The sequence below is a fragment of the Labrus mixtus genome, chromosome 21 (genome assembly GCF_963584025.1).
Source record: "Labrus mixtus chromosome 21, fLabMix1.1, whole genome shotgun sequence".
Taxonomy (NCBI): domain Eukaryota; kingdom Metazoa; phylum Chordata; class Actinopteri; order Labriformes; family Labridae; genus Labrus; species Labrus mixtus.
The window spans coordinates 16,384,519-16,412,208 of NC_083632.1; the positions used below are offsets into that span (position 1 = coordinate 16,384,519).

General features: G+C 40.6%; 1 protein-coding gene across 13 annotated transcripts in view; it reads left to right on the plus strand.

Moving 5' to 3' along the window:
* cacna1g (calcium channel, voltage-dependent, T type, alpha 1G subunit) overlaps positions 1–27,690 on the plus strand; it is a 165,655-nt gene that overhangs the window by 131,576 nt on the left and 6,389 nt on the right. For 6 of the 13 annotated variants that reach the window (XR_009665915.1, XM_061028047.1, XM_061028049.1 and 3 more), the window contains 9 exons: positions 10,155–10,306; positions 12,982–13,091; positions 15,396–15,529; positions 18,509–18,579; positions 20,773–20,851; positions 21,252–21,373; positions 21,612–22,040; positions 23,389–23,541; positions 26,523–26,645. Coding sequence is in view for 12 of the 13 variants with exons in the window: in XM_061028047.1 (XP_060884030.1) it covers positions 10,155–10,306; positions 12,982–13,091; positions 15,396–15,529; positions 18,509–18,579; positions 20,773–20,851; positions 21,252–21,373; positions 21,612–22,040; positions 23,389–23,541; positions 26,523–26,645 (1,373 nt within the window). In the remaining variant the exon portion in view is untranslated. The remainder of the gene's footprint in view (positions 1–10,154; positions 10,307–12,981; positions 13,092–15,395; positions 15,530–18,508; positions 18,580–20,772; positions 20,852–21,251; positions 21,374–21,611; positions 22,041–23,388; positions 23,542–26,522; positions 26,646–27,690) is intronic. The other 7 variants (XM_061028040.1, XM_061028039.1, XM_061028041.1 and 4 more) reach the window with 3 other exon arrangements.

Sequence of the window (27,690 nt, forward strand, 5' to 3'; positions counted from 1 at the left end):
GTTCATTTAACAAGTGACAAGTGACAATCATAGCTCCTCTATTTAATTGCCAGATTAAATGATCAGTGAAATAAACTTGCACGGGGGTTGGAACAGATCCCTGACAAATTGGAAGATATTAAACAGGACCGATTATGCTAATTTCAAGCTCTTAATATATTCTGGGAAGAGTAGTTTGCATGAATCAAAGTTTAAAAAAATGTACCTGAAAAGCAATTCAGCCTCTGTCTCAATCAAGCCATTTTGTCCAGTGTCTCTTTAAAGCACTCCTCCCTTAAAACTCTCTTTTGGTTTGATTGGCAAGCATTCTGTAAGCCACCCGCAGGGCAACAGAGGCAGCACCCAGCAGTCCCTCCAACCTACATGAGCACCACTTAAATATTAAACTATGAAGAGCAGTCCTGAGCTGAGCCTTCATAAAACTTCCTGGATAAACTGAGAGGGATTGGTGCGCCATTGCCACTGCTGTACATTTTGACCTTTTAACTTTTGAACCCCACGTGAATATTTTTGTTCACGTTTACTCACTGTTTAAAAAAAAATGTTTAAAATGAAAGTCGAAAAATGTAACACGATATATATGCCAGAAAGAACTGAAAAGCATTCTAAGTATCAAGACACAACAGTCAACAAAAGAGATACAGAAATTTCTCAGCTCAAGTGAAAAACAAGCATACCTCAACCACACTGAGCCAGACGCTGAAATTGTTCAGTCGTTTGGGGGGAATTTGGCTCTTTCCTATGTTAATGTGCCTCATTGCAGATAGCATCCTAATCACAAAGACTGGAGCTAATAGCCACACCCAGTTACAGCGGAGCAACGACCATCTGTTGAGATAGGTGGTAACTGCACTACAGTATTTAGGAGATGTCACTCATTAACTTTCAATTATCAGTCAAACAACTCTGTCTCTGTATGACTAAAATTTACAAAGCTCAATATAAAATTTGTAAATATTACTTTGATATAGCTCATATAATCAGGGGTGAATCCAGTCTGGGACTGTCAGCAGCTCGACACTTCCTCCACATCCTTGCAGACAGTCTGGAGTTGTTACTCATGATGAGTTGAACATGTTTGCTCCATTTAAAGGGAAAGCTTTGTTCTTAACTGTGAAACAAGTTGAGCATCAAAATAAACCCTGGAAAGGTTTCTCTTCCCCTCCTAGATCAACATCTTTATGTGGACAAAACTGTGCTCAGTCTCCATGATAGCACAGCTCAACGAGTAAAGTTGCAGATGGACACAAAACAAAATGTTATGACTATAACTTCTGAAACAAACGAGGTACAACACATAGTATGGGATATCACATCGACTGAAGACACTTCTAATAATACCAGATAGTCTGTGATGATGTTTGTTAGTCTCTGCCTGCACATAAATACAGCCGTCATCCCTCAATACGATAGCTGTTGGTTGGTTGCCCTACTGTGCAGTGGGGCAACCAAGTGTTGTACCTCGTTCCACTTCTTCTGGGAACAGAAGTTATAGTCATAACATTTTATTCCGTTTTAGTTGATTCACCAGTTTTAACACATGGAACCACAAGGCCTGAGCCAGTGAACTCCCTTTAAAAAACACATGGCAAGTGTCTGTGGGCCTGGTGTCACTCCATCAAAGCCAACATGGGAGGCAGATGTAGTTGCCAAGTAAACTTGGATTGTGGAAAAGGACAGACCTTTATCAAGCAATTCTTGAAGGAATGTCAAAACTTCCACAATTTAACTCTGGGAGGGGAATACATTTCTGTCCTGTGACAGAACGAACGAACGATAGCAGAAATAATTGGTAGGCTATGCCCTTTAACGCAATCCTTATAAACTGCCTGTGGTCCGGGTGTATCTCAAAATGATAGTAAGCTTCTGTGAAATCGAAGGTTGAAAACCAATCATCCGGACTGATCATATTCAGAAAGGAAAGGAAATGGGTGGTCTGACCCTGAACATTGGGGAAGGTGATGTCCAGCACATGAGCAGCTAGTCCTAGCAGGAGCTGTCTCCCGCTCACGTTTTGTTAACACATCAACAAACGGCATGTGATCATCCCTGCAACCATTGGGGACGTTGATCCCAGGGCTCCTCCTCGTCGGACACAGACAAAGCTGGGTCCTTTAACTTGCAGAGGAGAGGGACATGCCATTAGACCAAAGTCTTTCCCCTCACTTTTCCACAAAGGTAACCCGCCTCCACGGTTGAATGCCCGAGCTGGCAAAAAAAAAAACACAGGTCTTGGGCTCAGTCAATGCTCTCCTGGGGTGGACTATTCCCAGACAGATTGGATAAGCCTCAAGCCGGTCCTTTTAGTGCAAAGATAAGCTGCACCCCTGAGGGCAGGGGCAAATGGAAGACTTCTTCTTACTTTATTCTTGGTGCTCATCCTGAAACACAAAGCTAACACACAGCTAACAGAGACTCAAAATCAGCGCTCCACTGGCAGCCACTTACGCCAGTTAAGGCATCATGAGCTAATTCCAACAGGGGCAGTCAAGCTAATTCTGAGGCAACAGCAGTCTAAGAAGAGACAGAGCTTACTAGCTATAGCACTCATAAGGTAGAAGTTTTCTTAGCAAGGTTAAGAGCACAAGAATTGAGGGATGACAGTGATGATGACTGTATTCATGTGCAGACAGAGCATCACATATGTCATCACAGACCATCTGCCTTGAGGCATGGTTAGAGGTCTCTTCAGTCAGGCCACATGGGGGTGAGATATCCTACCAGTACAACTTTATTGGCATGTTTGTGCCTGAATATTGTTAGCACCATATGCATTGTAAATTAGAGCTTGAGACGGTGCAGATAGCGGGAACAAATAATAGGCCGTTTCTGGAACTATAATCTGCTGTTATCCATTCTTAGTGAAACAGGCCCTGAATGTGTGATCAATAAAGGTTCCCAAGTATTTTTTTATTGAGGAACAATTTCAACAACCGAATCCTGAATGGCAGTATTGGCAACATTGGATTGTGACCTACGAAAACCTATAATCATGTCTTTAGTCTTTACCTCTAGGTGAAAGTACAGTGCAAAGTACACCATGTGCTAAAGTCATCAACTTCAGCTTACTTAAAAGACTCACAATGACTGTATTGTCATGATAGTCAGGATGGCTAAGTCATTGAATTCAACTTCTGAATGGTTTGTGTTTCCTGTTGCGTGCACTTGATAGGGACTGTATTAATATTGTTGCTCAGGTAATAACCAAAGGGGGGGTTGTCTCAACTAAAGGAGAAAGGGTTAAACGCTGTCATAGTTCTATTAAAAAGCTTCCCATTGGTCTGTACCGTGTCATCACTGTTTTACCCGTTACTCCGCCCTCCACTCACGCCGTCCAATCGCTTGCCGTCACCATTCAGTCCCCCATTTCAATTGGTCCATTCTGCTCAAGTATGACTCAGAAAGAGGTGTGTCAGTCAACCATGTGAACCAGCACAATGTGTTTGTGTGCCAGAGTGCAGATGTGTGTGGTTGTGTTATCATGCCTTGTCATTTTGAATGTCATGTTTCCTTGTTTCTTTAATTATTTCTTTTTCCTCCGAGCTCCTGAATTTGCTCTGCTATTCCTCTCTATTATTCCCCTGTTTAATTATTTTTTTCTTTTTATCATTGTAGAGTTTTTTCTCTCTTCATCTGTGTCTCCCTGTTTGAAATGTAACCAAGGCAGCAGAGCATTCCAGGATTCCTGTTAAATTTTTATTTGATTGTTTCACAGCAACTGTTTATTTTGACAAATGTTTTTGTTCTTATACTCAGTGTTTGCTGAATATCAAAGTGTGAAATCCAGTCCAAGACATTGACGGATGACAATTTTTCTGGCAGACACTGAGTATCAAGGGTAACTCTTCAGCAGGGTTGGAAATTAGTTCCCGTCAAATGCAGTTGTTTTTGTGCAGTGTTGGGTGAAATTGCTCAACTTACCTGCCACATGGCCGGTAAATCAAAGCGTCATAATGGAGTGGTTTGTGACAGGAACATGAATTGAATTGAAGTCTTCTGCTTGCTCTGTCTGACTTCACTAGCAGAGCCAGGTGGCCCTGCACACTCACTGACCAGAAAACTACTGCCAGAGTGGGTGTGTTTACCAACACAACGGTTCAGATGGAGCTTCAATGTATTGAGAGCTGAAGACACTGACTTGTGAAAACATTTTTCTCAAGTCTACTTAAAACATCTCACATAAGCTCATAATTTTAAAACTACATTGATTATCTTGCCTCAGACAAGGTTGAGCTGCAGCAAAATCAGCCTTTGAGGACTTGCAGCATCGGAAACAAGCTAGTCAAAGAGCATGCTAGTATTTTCCCCTGCCTGTTACTTCAATACTATAAGCCTTGATGAATTATACAACTTTCCAAAATGCTGCTTATAAAAAATGTGGCTGGTAAAAAAAAAAGTGTCTGGCAGAAAAAAAATGACAGCTGGTGGATTTCTGAATCCACCAACCACAGTGGCAGGTAGAAGAAAAAGTTAATTTCCAACCCTGCTCTAGAGCCATTTACAAAGAAGGACAGGGGCGTAAAAGCAGCAGCAGCCAACTTAACTTCTGACTTGTCCGGGTTTATTCATGTTCTTCCAGACCTTTTTACTTCTAAAGTTCACTTTTGCTGCTTTTACTGCCCGTGTCCTTCTCTTTGTTTCACAGCCATTGTTTTTTCATGCAGAATATAAACTCTGGTTGTCTTTTAGTCCCTACATCTCCTCTATTCCCCTCAGCCATTTCAATCAACATTTCTTACGGCGATTCCAATCATCCATAAAACTCTGACAGAGCTACCAAAACCCGTAGAGGGGGTCACATTAAGAGGAGACCCGGTAAAGCACAAAGTATTTCACCTATGAATCAGAGTCATAGCAGGGTCTAGTGTTGTTTGAAGTTCATTTTAAAGTTCCCGTTTCCATCACAACCTTCTATAGACGAACTCACATGATCACCACATTCTCAACAGCTGTAGGTCCACTGAGTTCAAGACCCATTATCGACACGTCCAGCCCGCACTCACCCGCACATTCACAGTGGAGCCTTACAGCTGTGCCGTTCTACTCATCAAATCGACAACCATGGACACAAACTGTGTCTGTATTTCCCAACAAAGACCGCCTTGGAAATGTATGGATTATGTTTCTGAAAGTGTCCACGTCCAAAAGCAATCCCCAGGTCAAATCTAAATGCCCTTTTAATCCTCACCCCCTTAAGTGAATTCTTAGACCACATCAACAAAGATGAAGGTGAGTGCACTGTAAGGGAAATGGCTCTTGGGGTTGTATTTGGACGGGTTTTTTTTTTATACGTCTTCCAGTGTGTTCTAAAAATGTATTCTCTTCTGCTTTTGTGTTGAACTTCAGGCATTTTTATCAATTGGGGTTTTAGATCTCCTTATAGTCAATAAAGTTCATGACCGATTGTCCACAAGATCCAGCTGCTGTTTTCCAGCTAATCTCCAATTCCAATGCTAATGACTGCATCTTTACGGCTACATGGATGGCTGAGCTAATTAGGCACTCTGGTCAATACTATTATTCCCATCATAATCGACACAGCACACTTCATAACAGCTCTCCACTCTGCCCCATTCAAAACAAGAAAAATGCCCTTTGTATTTATGATGGTTAACCATTTACAAGTTCTGTCAGGCTCTAGAACTCTAGACAGTCCCTCCAGGATTTTGTAGGCTTTTTTCATAATTAATTAATTTAAAAAATAATTTTGAATAATTATGTTTTGGGGGAGGATTTTAATGCTTTTATTATTTTATATACAGTATGCCTTTATATAGGACAGTGGATAGAGTCAGAAATCAGGGAGAGAGAGCGGGGAAAGACATGCAGGAAAGGGGAAAGACATGCAGGAAAGGATTACGACTCAGTACATACGGCCTCCCCTCAAACACCAGACTTACCTGCAACCCTAATTTGCATCAATAGTTGCAATTAAGACATTGGGATTTCATTGAGGGACTGTCTAGAACTTAGTCTAGAGAAATAGAACCAGCTCAAAAACATAGCACTGAAGAAGTTACGAGCTGCAAGTCATACGCTCATGTCATTAAGACAGTGGGCATTTCTTTAGAGAATTGTAACTTTTCTAGCAGCCATATTGGAGTCACAATGGATAAAACTGGATCTGGTGGACATTTACAATAATAAAAGCTGCAGAAGATAGAATGCAAAGTATTGCATGAAATATGTTTTGTCTCAACCCAACAGGGAGAGGGTAATCAAATTAAAGAGAAAACACAACAAAAATGCCTTTGGGTCACACAAAAAATCATGTCTAGGAAATTTAGACCCAATGACCTGACGGGCCAGGGTGGTCAATAAAAAAAACACAGAGATGGTGTCAAATATGAGGAAGGAAATGCAGAAGGCAGGTGCCTTTTCACCCATTGTCATTGCTTTTCAAAATGAGGATTAACTGCAAAGTATTGAGAGATGAGCTTAAATCAGTGAGGGAGAGGAGAGACAGCGGGAGCTAAATAATATCTCTACACCAAATATCTTTCCCATGTTGGTTCTTTACTCAAAACTAATTACATAGATGCCAGCACAATTTAAAGCAAAAGCAGCTTAAACTGCTTTCTTCATAGAAAGCGTCTCTCCTATTCGCTCTGTGGAGTAGAAAAGAGTGGAAGTGAGAGTAGGGGAGTTGGAGCATGCAGTGTAATTTAGCCTCCTAAACTTTCACCTTTTCTTCCCACACTTTATTCCTTACTCTTTCCCCCGGAGAATAGTTGAGCCTTAACCAAAAGTTTTTTTTTTCTCTCTCTTTGTTCCCATTTCTTTTTCTTATCCTCTTGGTCTGTCTCGCTGTCTCTGCCACATCCGTAACAGGAGAGGCATTGCACACTTAGTGTCTGAAATTACTTTTAGGAAGAAAGTGAACCAATATATTTCCATTGTCAGTTATATAAAAGTATTTGTCTTGGCCAGAAATGTAGTTTACTGAAATAAAATAGAAATAAGTAGGGAATAACAGCAGGGAATGTTGGAGCATATTTAGATGAATGAGGAAATATACTGTCGAGCAGGAGGGGGAAAAAATAACTAATACTATTTGTGAGTTTTAATGTCCGCTTTAGCTTACAGTGCACCTGCAGACAGAATCTAGAACAGGGTAAAAACAATGTTTGCTCACCCATAGATGATGGAGGATCCTGCAAATAGGGGCTCCTAGTGAACTAACTAAGCTGTTGTACTCCACAAGGGCTAAACCTGACTGCCCTGATTCAAAGACATGGTCTCAGACATACCCAGGTTCTTTAAACCTGCTTCATCACAGTCTTCTCAGTGGGCCGTGTCGTGAAATGTCCAACTTTTAGTCTCGTTTATATCCAGCAGAAGATAAGATGAGGAGGTATTGCTGCAGTGGTTCTGAGCTGCTGAGAAGCAAAGCAGCTGACTGAGTATGTCATCCTGCTTTAGTGCATGGATTTGAAAAGCCGAACCAAGCACACCAGAGGCCACATTATTTCCACTTTCTGGCACGCACATCTCCATAGGAGTTCAGAAGCAGTTCAAATTTCAACACTAGCTGCCCTGTGGTTCAGCCAGTACTACCAGCTTCCAGGTTCATCTCCCCTGTTGTAAATATCAATAATTACCAGCAGGTGCAAAATAAGCTCTCAGCAAAAATGACCCTGAACATATGCAGAATAATTAACTTGAAGGCTCTCAGCAGAGAGCAGCCCTCTGACAAACCTAAGCAACCCTCTTACTTGCATGGGTTCATTATTTACCTTAACAGCAGAGGTGAGCAGCATTTATTCTAGACAGGGGGGTAAAGGCTTCTCTCTATTGCAAGCTTATTTCAATTATTTATAAGAAATGCTAATGATGTACCCTCCTATTTCCTCATCTGTGTCCAATTCAGATTTTTTATTATGACCCCAAACCCTAAGAGCCTACATTTCCCATAATACCACATTCCAGCCCTTTTTACATAAGGTCACACTGCTTGATAAATGTCCAAAATTGTTAAACTCCATACCAGTGAGTTAAGTGCCCACACAAAACAGACCCGGAACAGAAATTCCATGTTTGTATAGTATTATCTCATCACATACTGTAATGTAAAGTCCATAGAGATCTCCCCAAATAGAAACAGTTTTACTAATTTATTTATTTTAATCCTATAATCATGGAATTAAAATATACACACATTTTATTATAAAATGTCCAAGGCAATAATACAAATAACTACCACAGTAGTAATGATAACAGCACAATAACAGGAAGATTACAAACCAGTGAGGCCAAGATAAACCTATTAAATTCTCTCAAGTGCCAGATATAAGTGACATTATAGCTATAGCAATGAATCAAATACAGTGTTGGACAAAGCTTAGAATTGCTGCGTTTCTACCTTAAACAATGCATACAGTGACTAAACAATGACATGATGTATAAAAAACGACTGAAAATGCTTAAACTTGTAATGGCTGATGGAAGACCGTTCAGCATAACTCTATAACAGTACCTGCGTCTTGGATTAATATTTGTTTTGGGAAGTGTAAAACAACCTCTAGAAGTATACCCAGTATTAAAATCATGACCATTGGTACTTTAAAACACTTGATTGAACAGAACATCTGAACATGTAGACATTGAAATATTTTTAAAAACAAATCATTCACCAATGACCAAAGCTAAAGTTGTGTACATTAGAGTGATATCAGCTGTTCTTTCACAGCTCAGCGCCGGTCTTGCAGCTCGACTCTGGACTAACTAATTACTCATTTCTAAAGTCTGTATTTGATGCAGTTTACCACACTGCAGTCCAAGCGAGTAGGAACTAGTGTTTGTTATAACTCAGGAGATGCAATATGGTGGTAGTAATTTGTGCCAAGTGTGTACCTCAGCTCTCTGGGAAGAGTCTCGCTCCCAGATGACATAGGAACCAGAGGGTACCCACCATGCATTGCACACATACATACAATAAATAAACCCATGGGAATCATTCCAGCCCAGCACGGCAACAGCCACAGCAGCACACCTGGGCTAATTTAACTCCAAACACCCAGAGGACTTTTGAGTGTGTAGGTGTCTGTGCTGTTCCCTTTCCCGTATGACCCAAAACCTCTCCTTCACTGATAAAGCAATAAGATAGATAGATAGATAGATAGAGAGAGAGAGAAAGAGCAAGAGCAAGCCTTCTCCTCTCTTCCTCATCCTAATTCCCATCCCATACATCCATCAGTCATCTCCAAAGCGGGGAAAAGGTGAGAAACAGAGTGATGGATGAGTATGGAAAAGTTTTCTCCTGCGTTATGTTCTCCTGAGGATGGAAGTGAAAGGAATAAGGTGAGGCTGAGTCACATGACGATCAGGGAGTCAGAGAGAGACATAGTCAAATTTAAACACAAAAATATCCTGACAGCAGTCCCCTCAAAGGAGTCTCCTCTCTCTCTCTCTCTCTCTCTCTCTCTCTCGCTCTCTCTCTCTTTCTCTCTCTCTCTCTCTCTTTCTCGCTCTCTGTCTCTGTCTCTGTCTCTCTCTCTCTCTCTCTCTCTCAATTTTCAATTCAATTCAAATAGCTTTATTGGCATGAATGTGTAAAATATATTGCCAAAGCATATAATAACATATAATACAATAGTAATAACAAAAAATAATAATCTCTCGCTCTCTCTCTCTCTCTTTCTCTCTCTCTCTCTCTCTCTCTCTCTCCCTCTCTCTCTGTCTCTCTCTCTCTCTGCCACATACACACACTTCAAGCAGTGCTCTTTATCTCCCTTCACACTCGCTCAGGGGAGAGTTCATTTTAATAATTGCTGATCAGAGCAGAAGAATTGATTTGATTAGTCATGCCTGCAAACCCCAGGAGTGCTAGGCTGGAGTCTCTCTTCCTCTCTGTCCGTTATCTGATCTGCCTCTCCCTTTTTCTAATCTCTTCCCATCTCTCTGAAACGTCTCGTATTCTAAATGCCACCTTGAGTGACTGTAACAGTTTGAAGTGCACAGGAGGGTATTGTGTTACTAACTATCTTTTTTTACAAGCAGCTGTGGTGGTTGAAGTCCTCGACCAAGCAGGTCTACTGTAGCGTGCGTCAGTATATTACCTACTATCTCACTTTTTGAACCCCCCTCCCCTCCTCCTCTTCTTCATTACCCTGCTCCCTGCACCCCACCCCCCTGCAAACTCCCACTTCCAACAGAAGCTCAGAGTAAACCCTACTACTCAGATTACTCCCCCACCCGCCTGCTCATCCACAAGATGTGCACCAGCCACTACCTGGACCTGTTTATCACTATCGTCATTGGCCTCAACGTCATCACCATGTCCATGGAGCACTACCAGCAGCCCAAGGTCAGATGTTGATGATGTGAAGTGGGGGGTGGGGGGATGGGTGCTGCCAGGTCATGAAAACAATAGAGAAAAGTAATGGAACAAAAATAAAAATGAACTAACAAAGTTTTTTAGATGTTAGTCATCACTGCATATCGAAATATGTGTTATTTTGGGGGTGCCAATCTTTTCAACTTAAAAAAATAACACACACCACGTTAGCCAATCAGAATAGAGCAGCCACTATGGCTGACATTGATAAATCAGAAATCTGCTGTACCAATGAAAACTAGCTACCTACGTCCTCTTTCATTAAAAAAAAATCTTCAAAATGTAATAACAAAGTCTCTTTATTACAGGAGACAGACATATTGATTATTATTAATGAATAACAGGAGTGAAAACTTCTCAATGATAATATATTTACTTGTAAAGACTAAGACTATAATTGTAAGACTGTTTACAAAAAGTAATTGCATAAAATGAATGAATAACAAGATTGTTATTAGATATAAGCAAATGTATTAAGACATTTTTGGATATTTTACATTATAATGTACAAGTAACTCAAGACATTTTGTAAGGGGGGGTCCCCGCTAGAGGCTTATCCTATTTGATTAAGTTTTTCTTTTTAACATTGTAATGATCAGGTTGTTTTTAGTTAATAATAAATGTACTGTAATAAGGTCTTACATTGGCCTTTAAAGATGAATCCATTTGGAATATTCATTAATCCTTCACTAGAAGACCAGGTCTATGGTTTTCAGAGAGTCACAAGGGCACACTTGTTCATTAAAAAAAGGAATGAGGTCAATAGAAAAAATAAATGAAAGTAAGATAAGAATCATTGTAACCTGATAAGGGAAGTGATAATTAACTTTAAAGTGGGGTCAAAGTAATAAAGATGAGATAATTAAACAGTTGAGAAAAAAAGAGAAGACGTAAAATAAATGGTTTGAATGCTGCCAAAGGTATTCATCATTAGATTCAAGTCAAATGTATTAATATATATTTACACCATGGTGTGGTAAGGAGACTTTGGACTTAAGTCCATATTCAGTGACAGAGAAGATGAGACAAATGTGGCATAAAAAAAGGTAAAACAGAAGAATATAGAAAGGCGTTAAAGGATACACAGTGCCGGTAAAGGCATGGTGGATTCAAATAGGGTCGAGGTAGAAAGGGATGTATCCCAAACTAGAAGTAGCTGTTAGCGGATAAAACTCTACCACTCTGGATTTAGAAAAACCCCTGTAGACCACTAATTCCACCCCCCCATTTCGCTTCTAAAGGTCAGTTTTTACATCCAGATGGGCGCTGTGAATTCTCCCATAGGCAAAATTGGACACTTTGATTTTTATGGCCTTTTCATTAAGAAAGAGGGTGGGGACGTGCAGAAGGCGATGTGAGAAATCTATGAATAGAGCTGTTAATATTGGAGAACAGAAATGATGCTGCCTCACAAATTTCACACTAACCTGATATGCAACACGCTAAAAGAATATCTCTAATTTTTGAGTTTGTCCAAAACTTTGAAAATGTATTTTGCAATTTGTCCTATGTGTGAGGGAAAATTACAGGAGGGAAAAAAACAAACTTGTAAAAACTACAATATCTAACAATTTCACTAAAAGACAGCTCTGACAAAATGCCAATAAATCTTTGATTTAAGTTAATGTATTACACTGGACTCTTTGCTCGGCTTGATTTTACAGACTACAATAGTTACAACTGTCAACATTCAACGAGGCTACAAGGAAGGAAGATATAAGTATCTGAAAAGACAGGCTATTTTTAATTATGCGTAAAATGTTGTAGTTCATAAAATAGTTAGGTATGTGCACGACTAGCCGACTAAACAGACAAATGTCGTCACCATCGCTAGTTTGCACCAGGATTACTAGTTGGTTAGATTAATTATTACTGTTTTTAAATGTAAGCGAACATTGCCGGTCACATAAACTTTAACGCAGCTACCCAGCACTAGTGAAGACTGTAGCAATAGATTGTTTTAGCCCCTTAGGTGGGCCTTCTCCTCTGGCTCTACTGCCAGGATGTAAACAAGCCCAGTGAATGAATAGCATCTCATAAGAGCAGCATGGTCTTGCAGTATTTTGAGCTAGAAAAACAAGATAAAAACTAGGTCAGGTTAAACTGGCATATGACCGGAGTAAGGTGTTACCATATTTAGTACGGACATGTTGACGTTAATCTACAAGGAGGACCAAAGGCTTGGGTGCTAGCACTGCTAACGTTAGCCACACTCTGCAAACCAAAATACAGTGTTTACCCGCAGATTTAAAAAAAAAAAAAATTGTTCTAAATTTGACTGTTTTCAGAGTTTTTTGTTACACTTACAAGTTTGAATTTATATATCCGTTTAACGGACTAGGAAATTAGTCACGAGGAACATCATTCCTAATATTTAGGTTGTGCATTTTGGAACTAGCAGAAATGTAAATTGTAGACCCTCTGGAATTTCAAAGACTGCAAATTCAGGACTATTATATATCATCACAGCAAAAATATCAACCATACAAGCCACTGAGTTTCTGTAGTTCTGTAGTTTCTTATAATGAAACAAATAACTCTGTCTGCTAAAATGAAAGAAAATATAATATCTGGTAAAGTGATTTGTTAGGACTGACTTGTGCAGTTTATTAATCCTTCATTTCTTTCTCCCTTGACGTCCTCAGGAGTTGGATGAGGCGTTGAAGATCTGTAATTACATCTTCACCCTCATCTTTGTTCTGGAGTCTGTCTTCAAGCTGGTGGCTTTCGGCTTCCGGCGCTTCTTCAAGGACAAGTCAGTATCTAAATACCTTGCTCCCAAATGTAATGACCTTTTCCCAAATGAATCCCGAACATATTAGAGAATAAAAACCTGGATTCCCATTTACCCCCCATTTGAGGGGTCGACAGTGTAGTGGGCGTGATCTTCTAACAGATTTGTGGTTAAAGGTATTGTTTTTTCAAGTGGAAAATGTGAGGCTGCTTTCAGAGAGTTTAAATGAGCTTTTTTCTAAGGTGCTCCAGTGGACGGTTCTCAGCGAGTCTTGTATGAATACAAACTGCCTCGTTAAACACCCATAAAACCTGCAGCCTTAGATGATTTCATAGCTTTGAAATCCCTGGCTTCCTGCTGAAAACCACACAATAATGCACAAACGAATCTCAGCAGTGCAAATAGATACCAGCACACATTGCACACTCAGAGATACACACACTATACTACACATCTCACAGGAGGAAATGTTCTTTTGGACCAGAGCTGACCACCAAGGGCTCCATGAAGCCCATTCTCTTTGCCAGAGTAAGCCATTTTTTCTTGGTTTTTGCATTTGGCAGTGGTGCAGTTGGATATCAGCTCACTACCCACTCACTTGATTCATACACTTTGAACATCTTAATGAGGATATGAGGGATACAGAAGGGAGTGGAGTATTAAGGAAAAGTAATAATGGAAATGGACTAATCGGATTAGTTTGACCACCCAAGACTATTTGCGCTGACCATTTCTCATATTGTTCCAACATTTTGTTCAGCACACATTTATTGCAAACAGACTAGAACATTTAATTTGGTCTCAACACTTCCATTTTCAAGTGAAGTCAGTATCTGGGAAAGAATGATTCTTGTTTCCTTTTATAGATATTTACTAAATATATCTCTTGAGCAATATCAATCACCCCTTTTTCCATTCAAGGTTGAAAAACAATCGCTCACCTCCTCACAGAGCTTGGCTTCCTGTTGTTGACATTAAATGACAAAAACAGAACATGATAAAAAGTATTGAAATATCCAAAAGAACTCATCAAACCAATCCTTAAGCTTGTCTCAATTGTGCGTCCATATGTCCAGCAGGCTACACAAACAATGGTTAGAATTTGATACTGCCAGTAGATTGTCTGGTCAGCTTAGCCCAACGACACACACCAGGTTGAAACAGCAAGCCTTGCTCTGCATGAAGATGAATACAATCCACCTTCCATTATCTCTAAAGCTAACTAATTAACACATTATATCTTGTCACTGTGAAGTTGCCAGGCGACCAGCACAGACTCCAGGGAGTAACGGCACATGGCCAAAAAACTATTTGGCACACAACCTTCAGTAACTTTAGTTTTTGTACAGATTAAACAAACAAGATAAGTGATGCTAATTGTTGAGCTCTAGGGGAGCAGGTATGTGGGTTTTGTTATCTTCAGAAGTCTATTATAGCCTTTTGTTGCTCAGTTAAGTGAAAACTGGAAACCTATTCCTCATGCTTTATTGATGTTTTTTTTGGTAATCAGCTCCCCTGAACATCTACTTTAGCAAAATGAGTTATCTTAACAGAGACTTTTAATTTTAAGTATTCAAACCCAGGGCTTAAATGTGTGTTTTATTTTGTCCTAATTGGCACATGTCAGTTAAGGTGTTTGTCTGAATCTAATGTATAAACGTTGGCGTCCCTAAATGTGTGGTTGAGTGGTGCCCAGATTGGCGTTGGGAGATAACAAGTGAAAAAGTTACTCTTATTAAAGTAACAATATGTAGGATTTCAGTCTGTGCACTTTGGCGCCAAGGATGATGCACCTTTATAGACAATACCCAAAGTCGTTGTGAGAAGCCGAAGAACCATGTCGACTGACAAGGTTCAGTAACCTTACTGGATTTTGAGCTAATAGGACTCTGCAAGCGTCTTCAGCCTGTTTGCATGTGGAGTATATCTATTCAACTGTTGCCATGACAGTCAGTGAGTAAATGGCTACATCGGAGAGGCTAATTTGTTACATGCTACTTTATATAGATATGTAAGGCTTATATTTTCAAATTTACAGTATGTCTTAAACAGTTATAAATCTAACTTGAAGATCGACAAGGAAAGAGACAACTTCTTGACATAAGATGGATTTATTTATTTATTTGGATTCAGGCCTGAGACATAACTTTCTGTACCCGATAAAGCTGCTAAACATGAGACAACAATGAAGTTATCTGACCTGTGAACCTATACCGCCTTAAGTCCAGTCTCTGTGACCGATATCATTACTATGTGAGAGTATCAGAAATGGGTTGTTTGCATCCGTTTCGGCTCCAGTTTAACCCAAGTTGTGTTTTTGTGTAGGTGGAACCAGCTGGATCTGGCCATAGTGCTGCTGTCCATCATGGGCATCACTCTGGAGGAGATTGAGGTCAACGCTTCTCTGCCCATCAACCCCACCATCATCCGCATCATGAGAGTGTTGAGGATTGCACGTGGTATGTACCCCTGCTTTTTGTGTGCGCATCCCCTCCACTTTGCCTCCACTCTAAAACCTGCCCAGCACACTCCCTCACAGACACACACTCTGGGCTGTACTTTTAAGATGCTTTGTGAAACAGCCGCGTCTCTGGGACTCCCCACTTTGTCATTTTTGCATGGCAGGTCTCAGCAGGTTTTGCGCAGGGTGTGAGTCGACCAGATGGCACAGAGAAACACACTCAGCTGACAAACAAAGCTCAGAGAACGGGCAAGGAGAGAGAGAGAGAGAGAGAAATACTGAGAGAAAAACAGAAGAGATGTGAGGACAGATAGCTGAGGGTGGAGGGGAGCCAAGAAACATTATGACAGTAAGTGAATTAAACAGTGAGAGACTGAGACAAGGTATGAAGGGGAAAATGAGAGGAGGAGGGGAAGAGAGGAGATATGAAAGGAGCAGGCAGGGATGATGAATAACTACCTTTCAGTAACTAGATAATGAAAGATGGAAAGAAGTTGGGAACAATTGATGTTAGAGTGCAAAAGTTAAGATGAGGTCAATGAGGATAATAAAAGATCAATTAACTGAGATAAGGTATGTCACTGCAAGCGTGAAACAGAGAACATTCTGTGTATCGGGAGAAAGATTAAACGCTGAAAAAGGGTGAAGGAGGCAGGGAATCAGGCAGGTTGAGTTATAAAGACGGGGTGGACTTGGCAGGAGGGGAGAAGAGGGAGGAGAAGGCTAAACCTGCAGTGTGCTTCAGGCTGATTGCTGTCCAGGTAATTAAAGATAAGAGAAGGCTGGAAGGTGGAAACAGAAGGAGGAGACCCTTAAAGCTGGGAGAAAGAAGAGATAAATGTGGCAGAAGAAAAGCTTTTCTGTTTTGGCTGATGACTGTTTAATACGAGAAGTTACACAGAAATCAATATTAATTTCTGTCAAACAGGCGACGGCCCAGAGCTGTTGTGTGGAGTGAGTGTGTGGGATTGAGTTTGGTGTCATTACGGTTGTAACCATCTTCAAGAACATGATACTTTTCATACCAAAATGATACAATCTGTTTTAATGATCAATAATAATAATACTCATGATTGATTTTAATTGGGGTAGAGGGGGATCTTCAGTCAAATCTAACCAGTTCTAACTAATCTAATTCTAACAAAGCTGCTTTGAGCAAAAGAGAGAGAGAGCAGTGGAAAGTCTATTTTGGAGTCTCATAAAGATGCAAAAGTTATGTTAAGTTACTGTCTGTCTATGTTTAGTTTCTGTCTGTAACTGACTGCTACTGTTTATTATGTTAGTTACTCTCTAATCAAACAGAGAGCAGAGGACTCGACAGCGGAAGAGACCCTAAGTTGCACAAATACATTGTCAATGTTTCACCATTGTATGTGCAATTAAGACTGTGTGCAGAAGTTTATTGGCAATTCTTGGTAATTAAAAAGAAGATATGACCCAATAATTGATGGATATATTAGGACTTCTACTTTTGTTGCTACGGTATCCAAACAGGTATTGGTATTGTTTGATTTTTATTAGTAGGGCATCAAAGTTTAATACCCAGTTTCTGTCATCTATTCAAGGTGCATTCAAATTCATCTTGGATAGACGTTGTTAAGCTTCACTAATTTGCAGAAGGGGTTTATTGTCATCTTCATTGTCATTGACTTTTCTCGTAGATACCTCAGAAGCTTTGTTACTTTTTTCTGTTTCTTGTTTCTTTTATCTAACTTTTTCCTTTATGAAAAATATTGTTGAATATTTCGAACAGTTATCAAAGCCAGAGAAATAGTAGAATATAGTTGTGACGCCCCGGACATGATTATCATTGCCAAGGAAACACCAGATGTTACGTCAAAGACCTCTGCATTAGGAAGTGGGAGCTGCTACTGTATGTGCTGCTGTGATAAAACTTGGATACATTCTTCAGTTATAATCTAATTGACAGTATAGTTCAATCCATAATGCATGCAAGACGCTGCAAAAATATGACATAACATGTTATGTTCCATTTTCTAGGTAACCATTTCAACCCATACCCTCTCCAGCTCTTTTCTAAAGGGCAGCGTTGCACTCAAGGGCACTCCAAAAATCTAGGGTTAAGACCAAGTGGGTGAAATTAGGATTGGGCCTCATTATACCCAGGAGAGCATGAGGTTGCCTTGCAGTGAGTTAGAGAAGCAATTTTCAGAGGGTTGATTGTTTGGATCTCAGAAAGTAGCAGAGTGGGCGGCCACTCAAGAATCAGGACGCCTTTAGTTTTGGTGCAGTTTTTCAATCGCCCTTCAGAGAAGAACATATCAATGGATATGTTACACCACAAAGACTTACAGGCTCACGCAGGGATCACAAGATTTGCAATTTCATCTTCTTATGAGTCTATACTCATATTCAACGTTTAAAGCAAAATAAAGGGAGTAACAGCTAACTTCTTTCAGATGTTAAAGAAATCAATTACTTACTGCTTACTCACCCATACATGTTGCAGATAAACACATTTGTATGGTTTCTTTAACCAATAGATAAAACGATAATGTCAAAAAACTACTGTCTGGTTTAACAGGTTTCTTCTTGCTGTAACTTTTTCTTGATCTCCAAGGTAACCAGCAGAGGTTAAACAAGGACAAGAAACATTCTCAGTCTTATATGAACCTCTACTACTCCATTTATTTTCATTCATTTTCTATTATTCCTGGTGTAACTCCACGGTTAGGTTACGCCAACGCCTCCCCTCATCAAGCAGCAACCCCATTCAGGAAGACATGACCTCAATCAGGCCGTCTGAAGGCTTAACGTTGTTCAATAAAAGGACATTTCTAACAACATTAAAAGAAGATTAGTGTGTCAGTGAGGAAAATGTTGGTTAATTTCAGTGTCACAAAAAGGCGTGGTGGCAGAACTCTCTGGAAAACACTGAACAATCATGTCATTGTGTGTGTGTGTGTGTGTGTGTGTGTGTGTGTGTGTGTGTGTGTGTGTGTGTGTGTCTCCACAGTACTGAAGCTCTTGAAGATGGCTGTCGGGATGAGAGCTTTGCTCGACACCGTTATGCAAGCCCTGCCCCAGGTAATTCCTCAATCCTGTATAGAATAACATCCACTAAAGCCACTGCCACTGACATTTCTTCTCGCTCTACATTTTGTATTCCTCTGCATGGATATTTCACTACCTAACATGTCCCCCTGAAGCTGCCCCTAGAGTTAAATCCCACATGCGTCTCCTCATTGGAACATATTCCCTTGCCTCAGTGTGCTGTTGTTTCCCTTGAGGTTTTTTTTTTTTGCCAGTTTTAGATATCCTAATTTGCATCGACAGTCCCCCAACAGGGACTGAAAAAGAAGTGAAGCCTGAGGTTTTGTTCTGAATAATGATGATTTTAGAGTGGTGGAGTTGGTAAATTGGAATAACTCTGTTGTAATTGAAAAAAAAAGAACACTAAGTCCTGTGTTCTCAGCCATCTTTGATACCACCTCTATCACTTAGAGAAATCCTGTGTGTTAGTCGGAGCTCTTTTTTTTTTGTTGATAGCGAGAGAGGGACAGGATATTTCAGGAGGAGAGAGTGGGGGATGACATGCAGCAAAGGGAAGAGGTCGGATTTGAACCCATGGCCGCTCTGATCAGGACTATAGCCTCTGTACATGGGGCGCATGACATAATAAATGACAATAATAAAAAATATTCATTCGTTCATTCATAGAGCTTATCAAAAGTGCTCCTAATTGCTTAGGCTGGGAATAGGTTGCACTATGATATAGCTCTCTTGTGCTGAAAGGCATTAACAGCAGGAGAAGCACAACTAAAAGCCTTTCTTTATTTTATATCCTTTATTAATCCCTGAGGGGAAATTCTGGTTTTACACTCCATTATTGAGAGACATGGTTCTCACACACATAGGCCCGAAATACACACATGCACAAACAGGAGCTGACGGAGAGATGTCAGAGTGAGGCTGCTACACAGGGACAACCCGGGGCTGTTGGGGGTTTGGTGCCTTGCTCAAGGGTACCTCTGCAGTTCTCGGGGAAAGTCTTTTACCTGCTTTTTGTAAAGTGTCTCGAGATAACACTTGTTATGAGTTGACGCTATACAAATAAGGATTGATCAAAATTAAATCAAGATTGATCTGGCACCTCTGTAGCCAGCAGAGCAACATCCATTCTTACCTGGACTTGAACCGGCAACTCTCCTGTTCCCAACCCAAGTCCCTTCAGACTGAGCTACTGCCACTCCAAAGCTCATCAAACCTTTTCTCCTCATCTTTTCTTCGATCTTAGAGTTAGCTACTGTTACTCTCCTGCAATAATCAATCATGGCAAGTCAAGGAAGACACGTATAGTCTGAGATGATTGACAGGCAGACAAAGCAGTCATATGTCCTCAAGCTATCTGTCAATTGTGTTGGCTCAAATCCCAACTGTGTCTGACAGATATGTCAACAACTTGTGGCTTCATTCTAAAGCTACCACTGGGAATGAGTGCGTTAAAAATGCCCCATCCACTTTGATTATAGAAGACCTGCAAATAAAGGCACAGCCCTGTTTTTGTTATGCAATGTGCCTAACTCAGTTTAACCAATGATTGGCAAACATGTTATTTTAAAATGAGTTTGATTGCCCTGACATACGTGTATACTCTCTACCAAATCCAATAGAGCAACACATAGCTGCCTCATTTGGCTACACTATAGTACAACTCTAGAACGAGGCATATTGATTTTCTTTTTTAAAGATATGTTTTGGGCATGTTTGCCTTTATTGGATGGACAGCTATAGAGAGACAGGTAATACTGGGAGTAGAGAGTAGGGGACGACATGCAGCAAAGGGATGTGGTCAGATTTGAACCCAAGGCCGCTGCGCAATGAGGACTAAAGCCTCTGTTCATGGGGCCTACATCACAGCTAGGCTATCGGCGCAGACATTCTCTTTATAACTAACATGTAAAATATGGCAAATAAGCTTTAAATATGTCTCTTAAGTTTCTTACTCTCACGCTGGATCCCATTGGAGCCACATGCTCAAAGCTTCAACTTGCAGAGATATCCTAAACTTCAGCTATTTTTTAAATTGGCAATAATGTGGGTGGGTTTTTAGTCAACAGTCATTTTCTAGCCTTTACATTCCGCTCGCTGCGTCTTCGCTTTGCTGTTTTCTCTCTGACATGAATGTTCTGTTTGTAGTCCCTTGTTACTGGATCTTATTTTGCCTCTGATTGTCTCTCCTCTGACTAATCTCGCTGTCTTCCTGTTGTCTCTCTGCAGGTGGGGAATCTGGGTCTTCTCTTCATGCTTCTGTTCTTTATCTTCGCAGCACTGGGAGTGGAGCTGTTTGGTGACTTGAGTAAGGACATATGCACCGTGCAGACAGGCACGCCAGACAAGCGCACACAAAGCTTCACACACACACACACACACACACACACACACACACACATACTGTACACCACTCGGGCCATGCACAGGCATGCACCGAGTAGTTAATTCACCCCTCTGTGAGTTCTAATCTATCTGATGTTAATTGCTTCCTAAAATCCTTTGTTGAAACGCCATATGGATTTCTCTAATTGAAGCTTGTAGCTGTCAGAGTAATAAAATAGTATTCGAGCTCATTATCATCTCATTTCAAAGCATTATGTTTCGATAACTGAAAAGCCACGGAAGTATCTCCAAATGTTGAAGTCTCTGTTTTGCTTTCTGTCTCACAACCCGTCCCCGTCCCCGACCCCTCCTTGTCTCCCCAGTTTGTGATGAGCTTCACCCATGTGAAGGTTTAGGGCGCTATGCTACATTCAAAAACTTTGGGATGGCATTTCTGCTGCTCTTCAGGGTTTCCACTGGAGACAACTGGAATGGCATAATGAAGGTGAAACTAACACTGCAGTCTCAGATCCACAACATACACACAAACTGTGCTTCTAAAGTGGCATTGAGGACCACCTCAGGAAAATCGAGGGTTAATGTGTTTGTACATCATTTACTGGAATAGCAGTAATCTATTTCAGCGAGCTGTATGGCTGAATATCTGTCAATTCTGTGTATATTTCTTGTAGGGGGAAATTAAACTTCTCTGCTCTTGTCATTTTTCCACGTTTTTTTTCCAGGACACGTTGAGAGACTGTGCAAACGAATCCGGTACCTGCTACAACACTGTGGTCTCTCCTCTCTACTTTGTCTCCTTCGTTTTGACTGCTCAATTCGTCCTGGTGAACGTCGTCATCGCTGTCCTGATGAAGCACCTGGAGGAGAGCAACAAGGAAGCCAAGGAAGAGGCCGAGCTGGAGGCCGAGCTGGAGCTGGAGAACAGGCTCGCGATGGACGCGGGAGACGCGATGATGAGGTCGCCCCAGCTTAACCCTCTGGCACTGGGCATGGACAGGTCCAGTTCTGGGGGTTCCCCCTCGAGGTCCACAGGAGGAGGGGACAGGGAGCAGGACAGGGATGGTCCCATGGACTCACCCACTGCTAATATACCCAGAGACCCAATAAACATTACAGCAGATTCCCCTGAGTGCCTAGAGCACCAACCAGAGGTAAGGAATCTTTGTTTTAGTGGATTCAAGCATTATATTTGAGTTTCCATGTGGACTCTATTGTACATTGGTTACAAATTCTTAAAGCATATTGAATGCACAGCGCCCTTCCTCAAAATATATTACAGCTTATTTCCCGATAAAGTGTACAATATTTCTCTATTGTATATCTGCTGCAATATTGTATTGAGACTTCTCAGTAGTCTACACAGCGTCCTATGTGCCAGATGTGACAGATGCTCTGAGGTCACTTCCTGCTGGGGGGCCAGGCTGTGCAGCTGGTCAGGTGACCCCTAACTCTCTGGTCATTAGTTCTGACTGCAGTCCAAACCATAAGTTATTTTTCTCGCAGGTGGAGGGATGCTGAGAAAGCTGCTTCGTTTGCTAAATGATGAGAATGCATCAGAGGAATGTCTCTTCACTTTTTCAGTGTAGTAACAGTAAATTCACATGTGTGGATGTTCACACTTAACTTATTGAAAAGAAAAAGTTTGTAAATGAATCTGATGCCTTCTACACAGCGCCATAATAGCATCCCCTCCCACCGCCCATATATTCTCCTCACGTCGACACACTTGTTTGAAAGTGACTTTGTTGTGATTCCTGTAAAGTCTGTCATGTACACATTATGCCGATGTATTCTCTGAAACCAATGCCGACCCACATCAGGACTGTTTACGGTTTGTGTGAGCGCATGGCTGTGTGTGTTTTTGTGTATGTGTGTGTGTCACTGTTCCCTGGAGAGGACATGCCAGTCAAAGAGAGGTCACAGTGCCATGGGAAAGCTGGACCACAGGGCCTTGTTGTTCACTTCAACAGCTATTTCTAGACAGCAGGGAACTTTTTTGGGGGATAGGAAATAGAGGTCTCGCAATCGTTGTCTGAGATGTTATCAGTCCTCCTCCACTTCTCCTCCAAACATTTTGTTTAAGCGGCTGCCTCCCCTCCCACCCGTGGGAGACCGGCTCCACTGCAGTGTTGCAGTGCGCTCTTGTGGAGTTAAATGGTATTGCAATAGAGCCAGATTTGTGTGAGTGAAATTTGCATAATGCTTTATAATTTGTGTCTGTGTGCGTCTTAAAAGTCTTAACAAGTTATTGGTTAAAACACAAATTCAAACACTAAATAAGGCTAAGTTTTATAGATGAATAAATTATCCTGCTGTCTTATTTCTGTTAGTATCGATGTGTTTCTTCTTCATTGATTGTCCTCTTCCTTCCAATCTTCTTCCAATGTTTATATATGTGTGTCTGTTTCGACCTTTGTCCTTCCCCCTGGTCCTTGTCTTATTTTGAAACTTCTGTTGTCCCCCCCTTTTCTCTTTCTTCTCTCTCTTTTTTTACATAAGTTTGTCCAACGGAGGGCGCTGTTTGACTCGATTTCCCTGGTCATCCAGGGTTCAATGGAGGGAGAGTTGAGTTTGATGGACAACCTGTCCGGCTCAATCTGCCACTACTACGCACTGCCCCCCATGCCGAGCAAGCACAGCACCGACAAGAAGGTCAATAATCACCAGAGCGATGACTCACTTCCTCCATTTCATACATTTATTGGGCCTTTTTTTCTGTCCAAACATGTCGGGCTGCACAAGTGATCAGCAGGGTTAACTAGAAGAAAGTTAAAGTACACAGTTGTTAGTTTTTGATTATTAAAAACACAATAAAAAATAAAAAAAAGTTTTCAGATACTCTAGTTTCCTCTAATCAAAGCAAAGACCACATAATCCTTGTTTTAAAGGCCTAAGGTTATGTTCACTTACATTACATAAAATCTCAGTTTATCAGTGTTTTTCCCCAATTAAATCCAAAGACACATTTTATCCCAGGTATCCATTTTTGAGATTTATGCCCCGAGCCCCAATGCAACGTATGTAGTGAATGTTTTGTTTGGGGTTTTTGGGTGTTTCTTTTCTCATGGCATTTAATAACATGTCAAATAAAATGCATATTTATTTTCACTACTGCTACTTCCAGCTAAAGGTGAAGTGCCTACCAAAATATCCATAGGGTGTTCTGTTCAGTGAAACTCTTACGGCCTGTTTCCATTAAACGCCCACAACCTCGGTGTCAGAGCGTTTCTCTCCAGTGTTTACTGTTGCAGAACTTCTGCCATCCTCAGTAGGGACCATTAGGTCTGTTTTTAAATATCTATGTGTGCTTAATACTTTCCTTCATTCAAGGACATATCACCAAGAAAACTTAGAAAGAAATCATTTAAATGAGTCGTCTCCTGGCATTAGCTTCAGCCCTAGATCTGGAAGTTTTTCCCAAAAGCAGATAAAGTCTTTGTCCCTTTCTGATTTTGATTGGTCAGTGAGGGAGAAGAGGAGCACATTGAGCGGTACAGCAGTGTTCCAAAGATGAACTATTTTCAAATGAGAGGGCTGTGAGTGCGAAGACCATGAACACCAGTAAGCTAAATAGAGCGTTTTTAAGCGATCAAGACGCTGAGCGCTGACAATCTTGACTGCACTGGTTTTGAATAGAACACAAAAAAGTACAGAAAAATATGTAAATGGACACAGGCCCTAGAGACAGAGATGGAAGATGGTTGGATGTAGAGTTAACAGTTTCACAGTAGAAAGGAAATGTTCTCTTGTCTAAAAAAACATAACCAAGAACTCAATAAAAAAAAAAACCTTTCAAAAAATAAAACAGGTATTTAAATGATCTCAACACTTGGCTTCTCCTGACGAGTCACAACAAAAAGTTTGGGCTCACTTTACTCGAGAGTTAAGTAAGACAAATCATTATTATAATGAGGAAGAAATGACTAATTCTATAATGACGATTGATTCACAGATATTGAAATGAGCTTGGCTAACTTTTGAAATAATAGATTTTTATGGATAACAGAGGACATTATCTCAACTGTTTTGGCAAAATACACCACTTATATTGATGAAAATAAAATTGTATGACTCAGTACCAGACTTTTTTATTTACAGACTGATAGTTTTCAGAGTTAGTCATGGAAAATGTAAAAAAAAAGAAATCCTTCTGATGGCTTCTTTATAATATGCATTCCTCCACAATGGATGCGTTTCCCTTTCTTCCCAGACCGATAGCCCACAACACACAGCAGTGCGTCATAACCCGCCTCAGCTGTGATCGAACTCCCTAGCTCACATCTCCACTCCTTCATATTCATCCATGCCTGTCTGCTTTTGTGTCTTGTTCATCAACCTCGGTGACATAGTTAAGAGTTCACTCTGTCTCTTTGATACAACGTTGTGTGTGAGATGGTGTCTGTAGGTGAATGTGGCATGTTTGTGTGTATATAAATGTGTGTATACAAAACTGTAGCAGCAAAATGGCAACACAACAAAGGCGTTACTAAAGCTTTTAGTTCAGCCTCTTACACAGAATTCTGCGGAGTAATGACTCAATCAATAAACAATAGATCACTGAGTCACTGAATTATTCATCAGGGGGACTCTCCTAAACTGATTGAGAATTTTGGCCAATTACATCAGCATTGCAAAGTCCCATCTTCTAAGAGCTTTGTTGGGATTGAGACATCATGTCATTGTAGACGCTGTTGGAAAACCTCTCTCTACTTCAACTTTGAAGTAGAAGTCAGAAATGTTTTCTATTCGTCCTTCGCTTAGATGGCCCATCTGACTTTCAGAGAGCACTCCTCATAATGCCGAATATAAAGTTTTTCTATAAACAGAAGGCAAACATTACATTATCTTTTAAACACAGAAAGACAATCTACAATCGTCATCGATCCCCAGCTCAGATGCATGTTTGGTTTAGCAAAAAAGTTTGTTTTAAATCCTGTCAAACAGTTTGTTTGCTGTTCAGATTCATAAGGCTGCTGTTTGTATTCTCTGTGTGTGTGTGTGTCAGGGGTAAATCCAGGCCATGACCAGGGGTGACCTGCAAAATCCTGAACTGTGATTTGTTATTCTCCCACATTGTAACCTTGGTTCTCTATCGTCTCGAGACTATCTCTCCAGCCTCGGACGTGTGATGTAACGGGATGGAGGGATAGTCTCGAGACGACGGAGAACGTAGAGTTACATTGTAACCTTGGTTCTCTGAGTGAAGAGAATATCTCTCCACCCGGTTACATTACACGTCCGAGGCTGGAGAGATAGTGTCGAGACGATAGAGAACCTCATTCCCCGCCTGTATAGATGCTCAAGTTGGGCCATCTCAGTCAAAAAAGTCTGGATCTGCCCTTGTTTTGGTATCTGTGTTTCTAGATGATGTTATATCAATGTTGGTAACCCCTCATTACAAGCGACACAGTTATAAAAGTCTAGCAGGTGAACAACCTGCATGTGGTTTCCAGCCCATACATTCTGTCTTTTTTTACTGTTGTTTTGCTCGACTACATACTTCAAGTTTTATGTTTCAAACATGTACTTGTTGTAAACTACAGGTCTTATCAATGTGTAGCGTCCTTATTTCTGTGTGTTACAGAGTGTGCATGTGTTTCTCTGCTCACAAGCCATTGTCTCTTCCTGCCTAGATCCCTCTAGCGGAGATGGAAGCTCTGTCTCTGGCCTCTGAGAAATCGTGGTCCCTAGCTCTGACAGACGACTCGGCCCCCGATGATTTTAACCCCTTCTTTCTAACCAGTCTGGAATGCAATGTACTGACAGTTCATCTCTTTCTCTTTCTCCACGTGTCTTTCTCTTCTTGCCCGCTGCAGTATCTTGCAGTTTGTCCTTTCCCAGGGCACTTCCAAAGCCTCTTGTCCTTCCACTACTCTCATAAACAGAATTACTACAGACTCAGGGTGAACCAGTGGGGTGCTTACTTAGAAAAACATCTCATTTGCAGTTTTACTCCCAGCACAATAAAAATAAATTAAAGCAGATGCAGTATGTTTACATTACAAAGGATCCCATGACTACTTATTGTGTTTCTCCTGTGAATTGGCACAGAAAATGATTCCTTACTTCAGTTCTGCCCAAGTCAAATAGCGTCATCTCTTTTTATCTCATTGTATTCTCACGTTACTGGTTTTTTTTTTAACTGTCACGAGTGCATTTTTGGCTAAAAAATGTCCTTTAAAGAAATTTAAAAAATACTGTCCCATAGACTTCAAACCAGAGGTTTGTTGGTCAATGGCTCAGTAATGAAAAATGTATCGCCCGCATAAATAAAACTAAATACTTCTGATGGTCTCACTATATAGCAGCCTCTGCCATCAGTGTGTGAATATATAGAGGTGTGACAGTCTGAAGACTAGAAAACTGCTTTACAAGCTCAAATCCATTTACCATTTAGATTCAATAGTTTTCTATAGTATTGTAATGTTAACAAAGAAAGGTGCATGTTAACAACTTTGGAGTCCATGATTAAAGCTTAGCTTATTAAATTCAATAACTTGACTTTAAATACATAACAGAACCAAATAGAAATAGGTCTTACGTATACATGAATGCATCTACAAATCCAGATTTGACTGACAGGAATGAGTTAGTAAATAATATATTACAATTCTTCCACCACTGTCGAGGGTAAAACAACATTAAAAATGAGGGCTATAAAGTTTCACATTTTTAGAAGTACATTGTATGCCACTTGGCAAACATTTGCATTAAGAGGGCATGGTATGACCACATTGACAACCTCTAAATATTTTGATTTGGACTTTGATAGAGCTGCTTGGATGACACTTATAGCGCTCT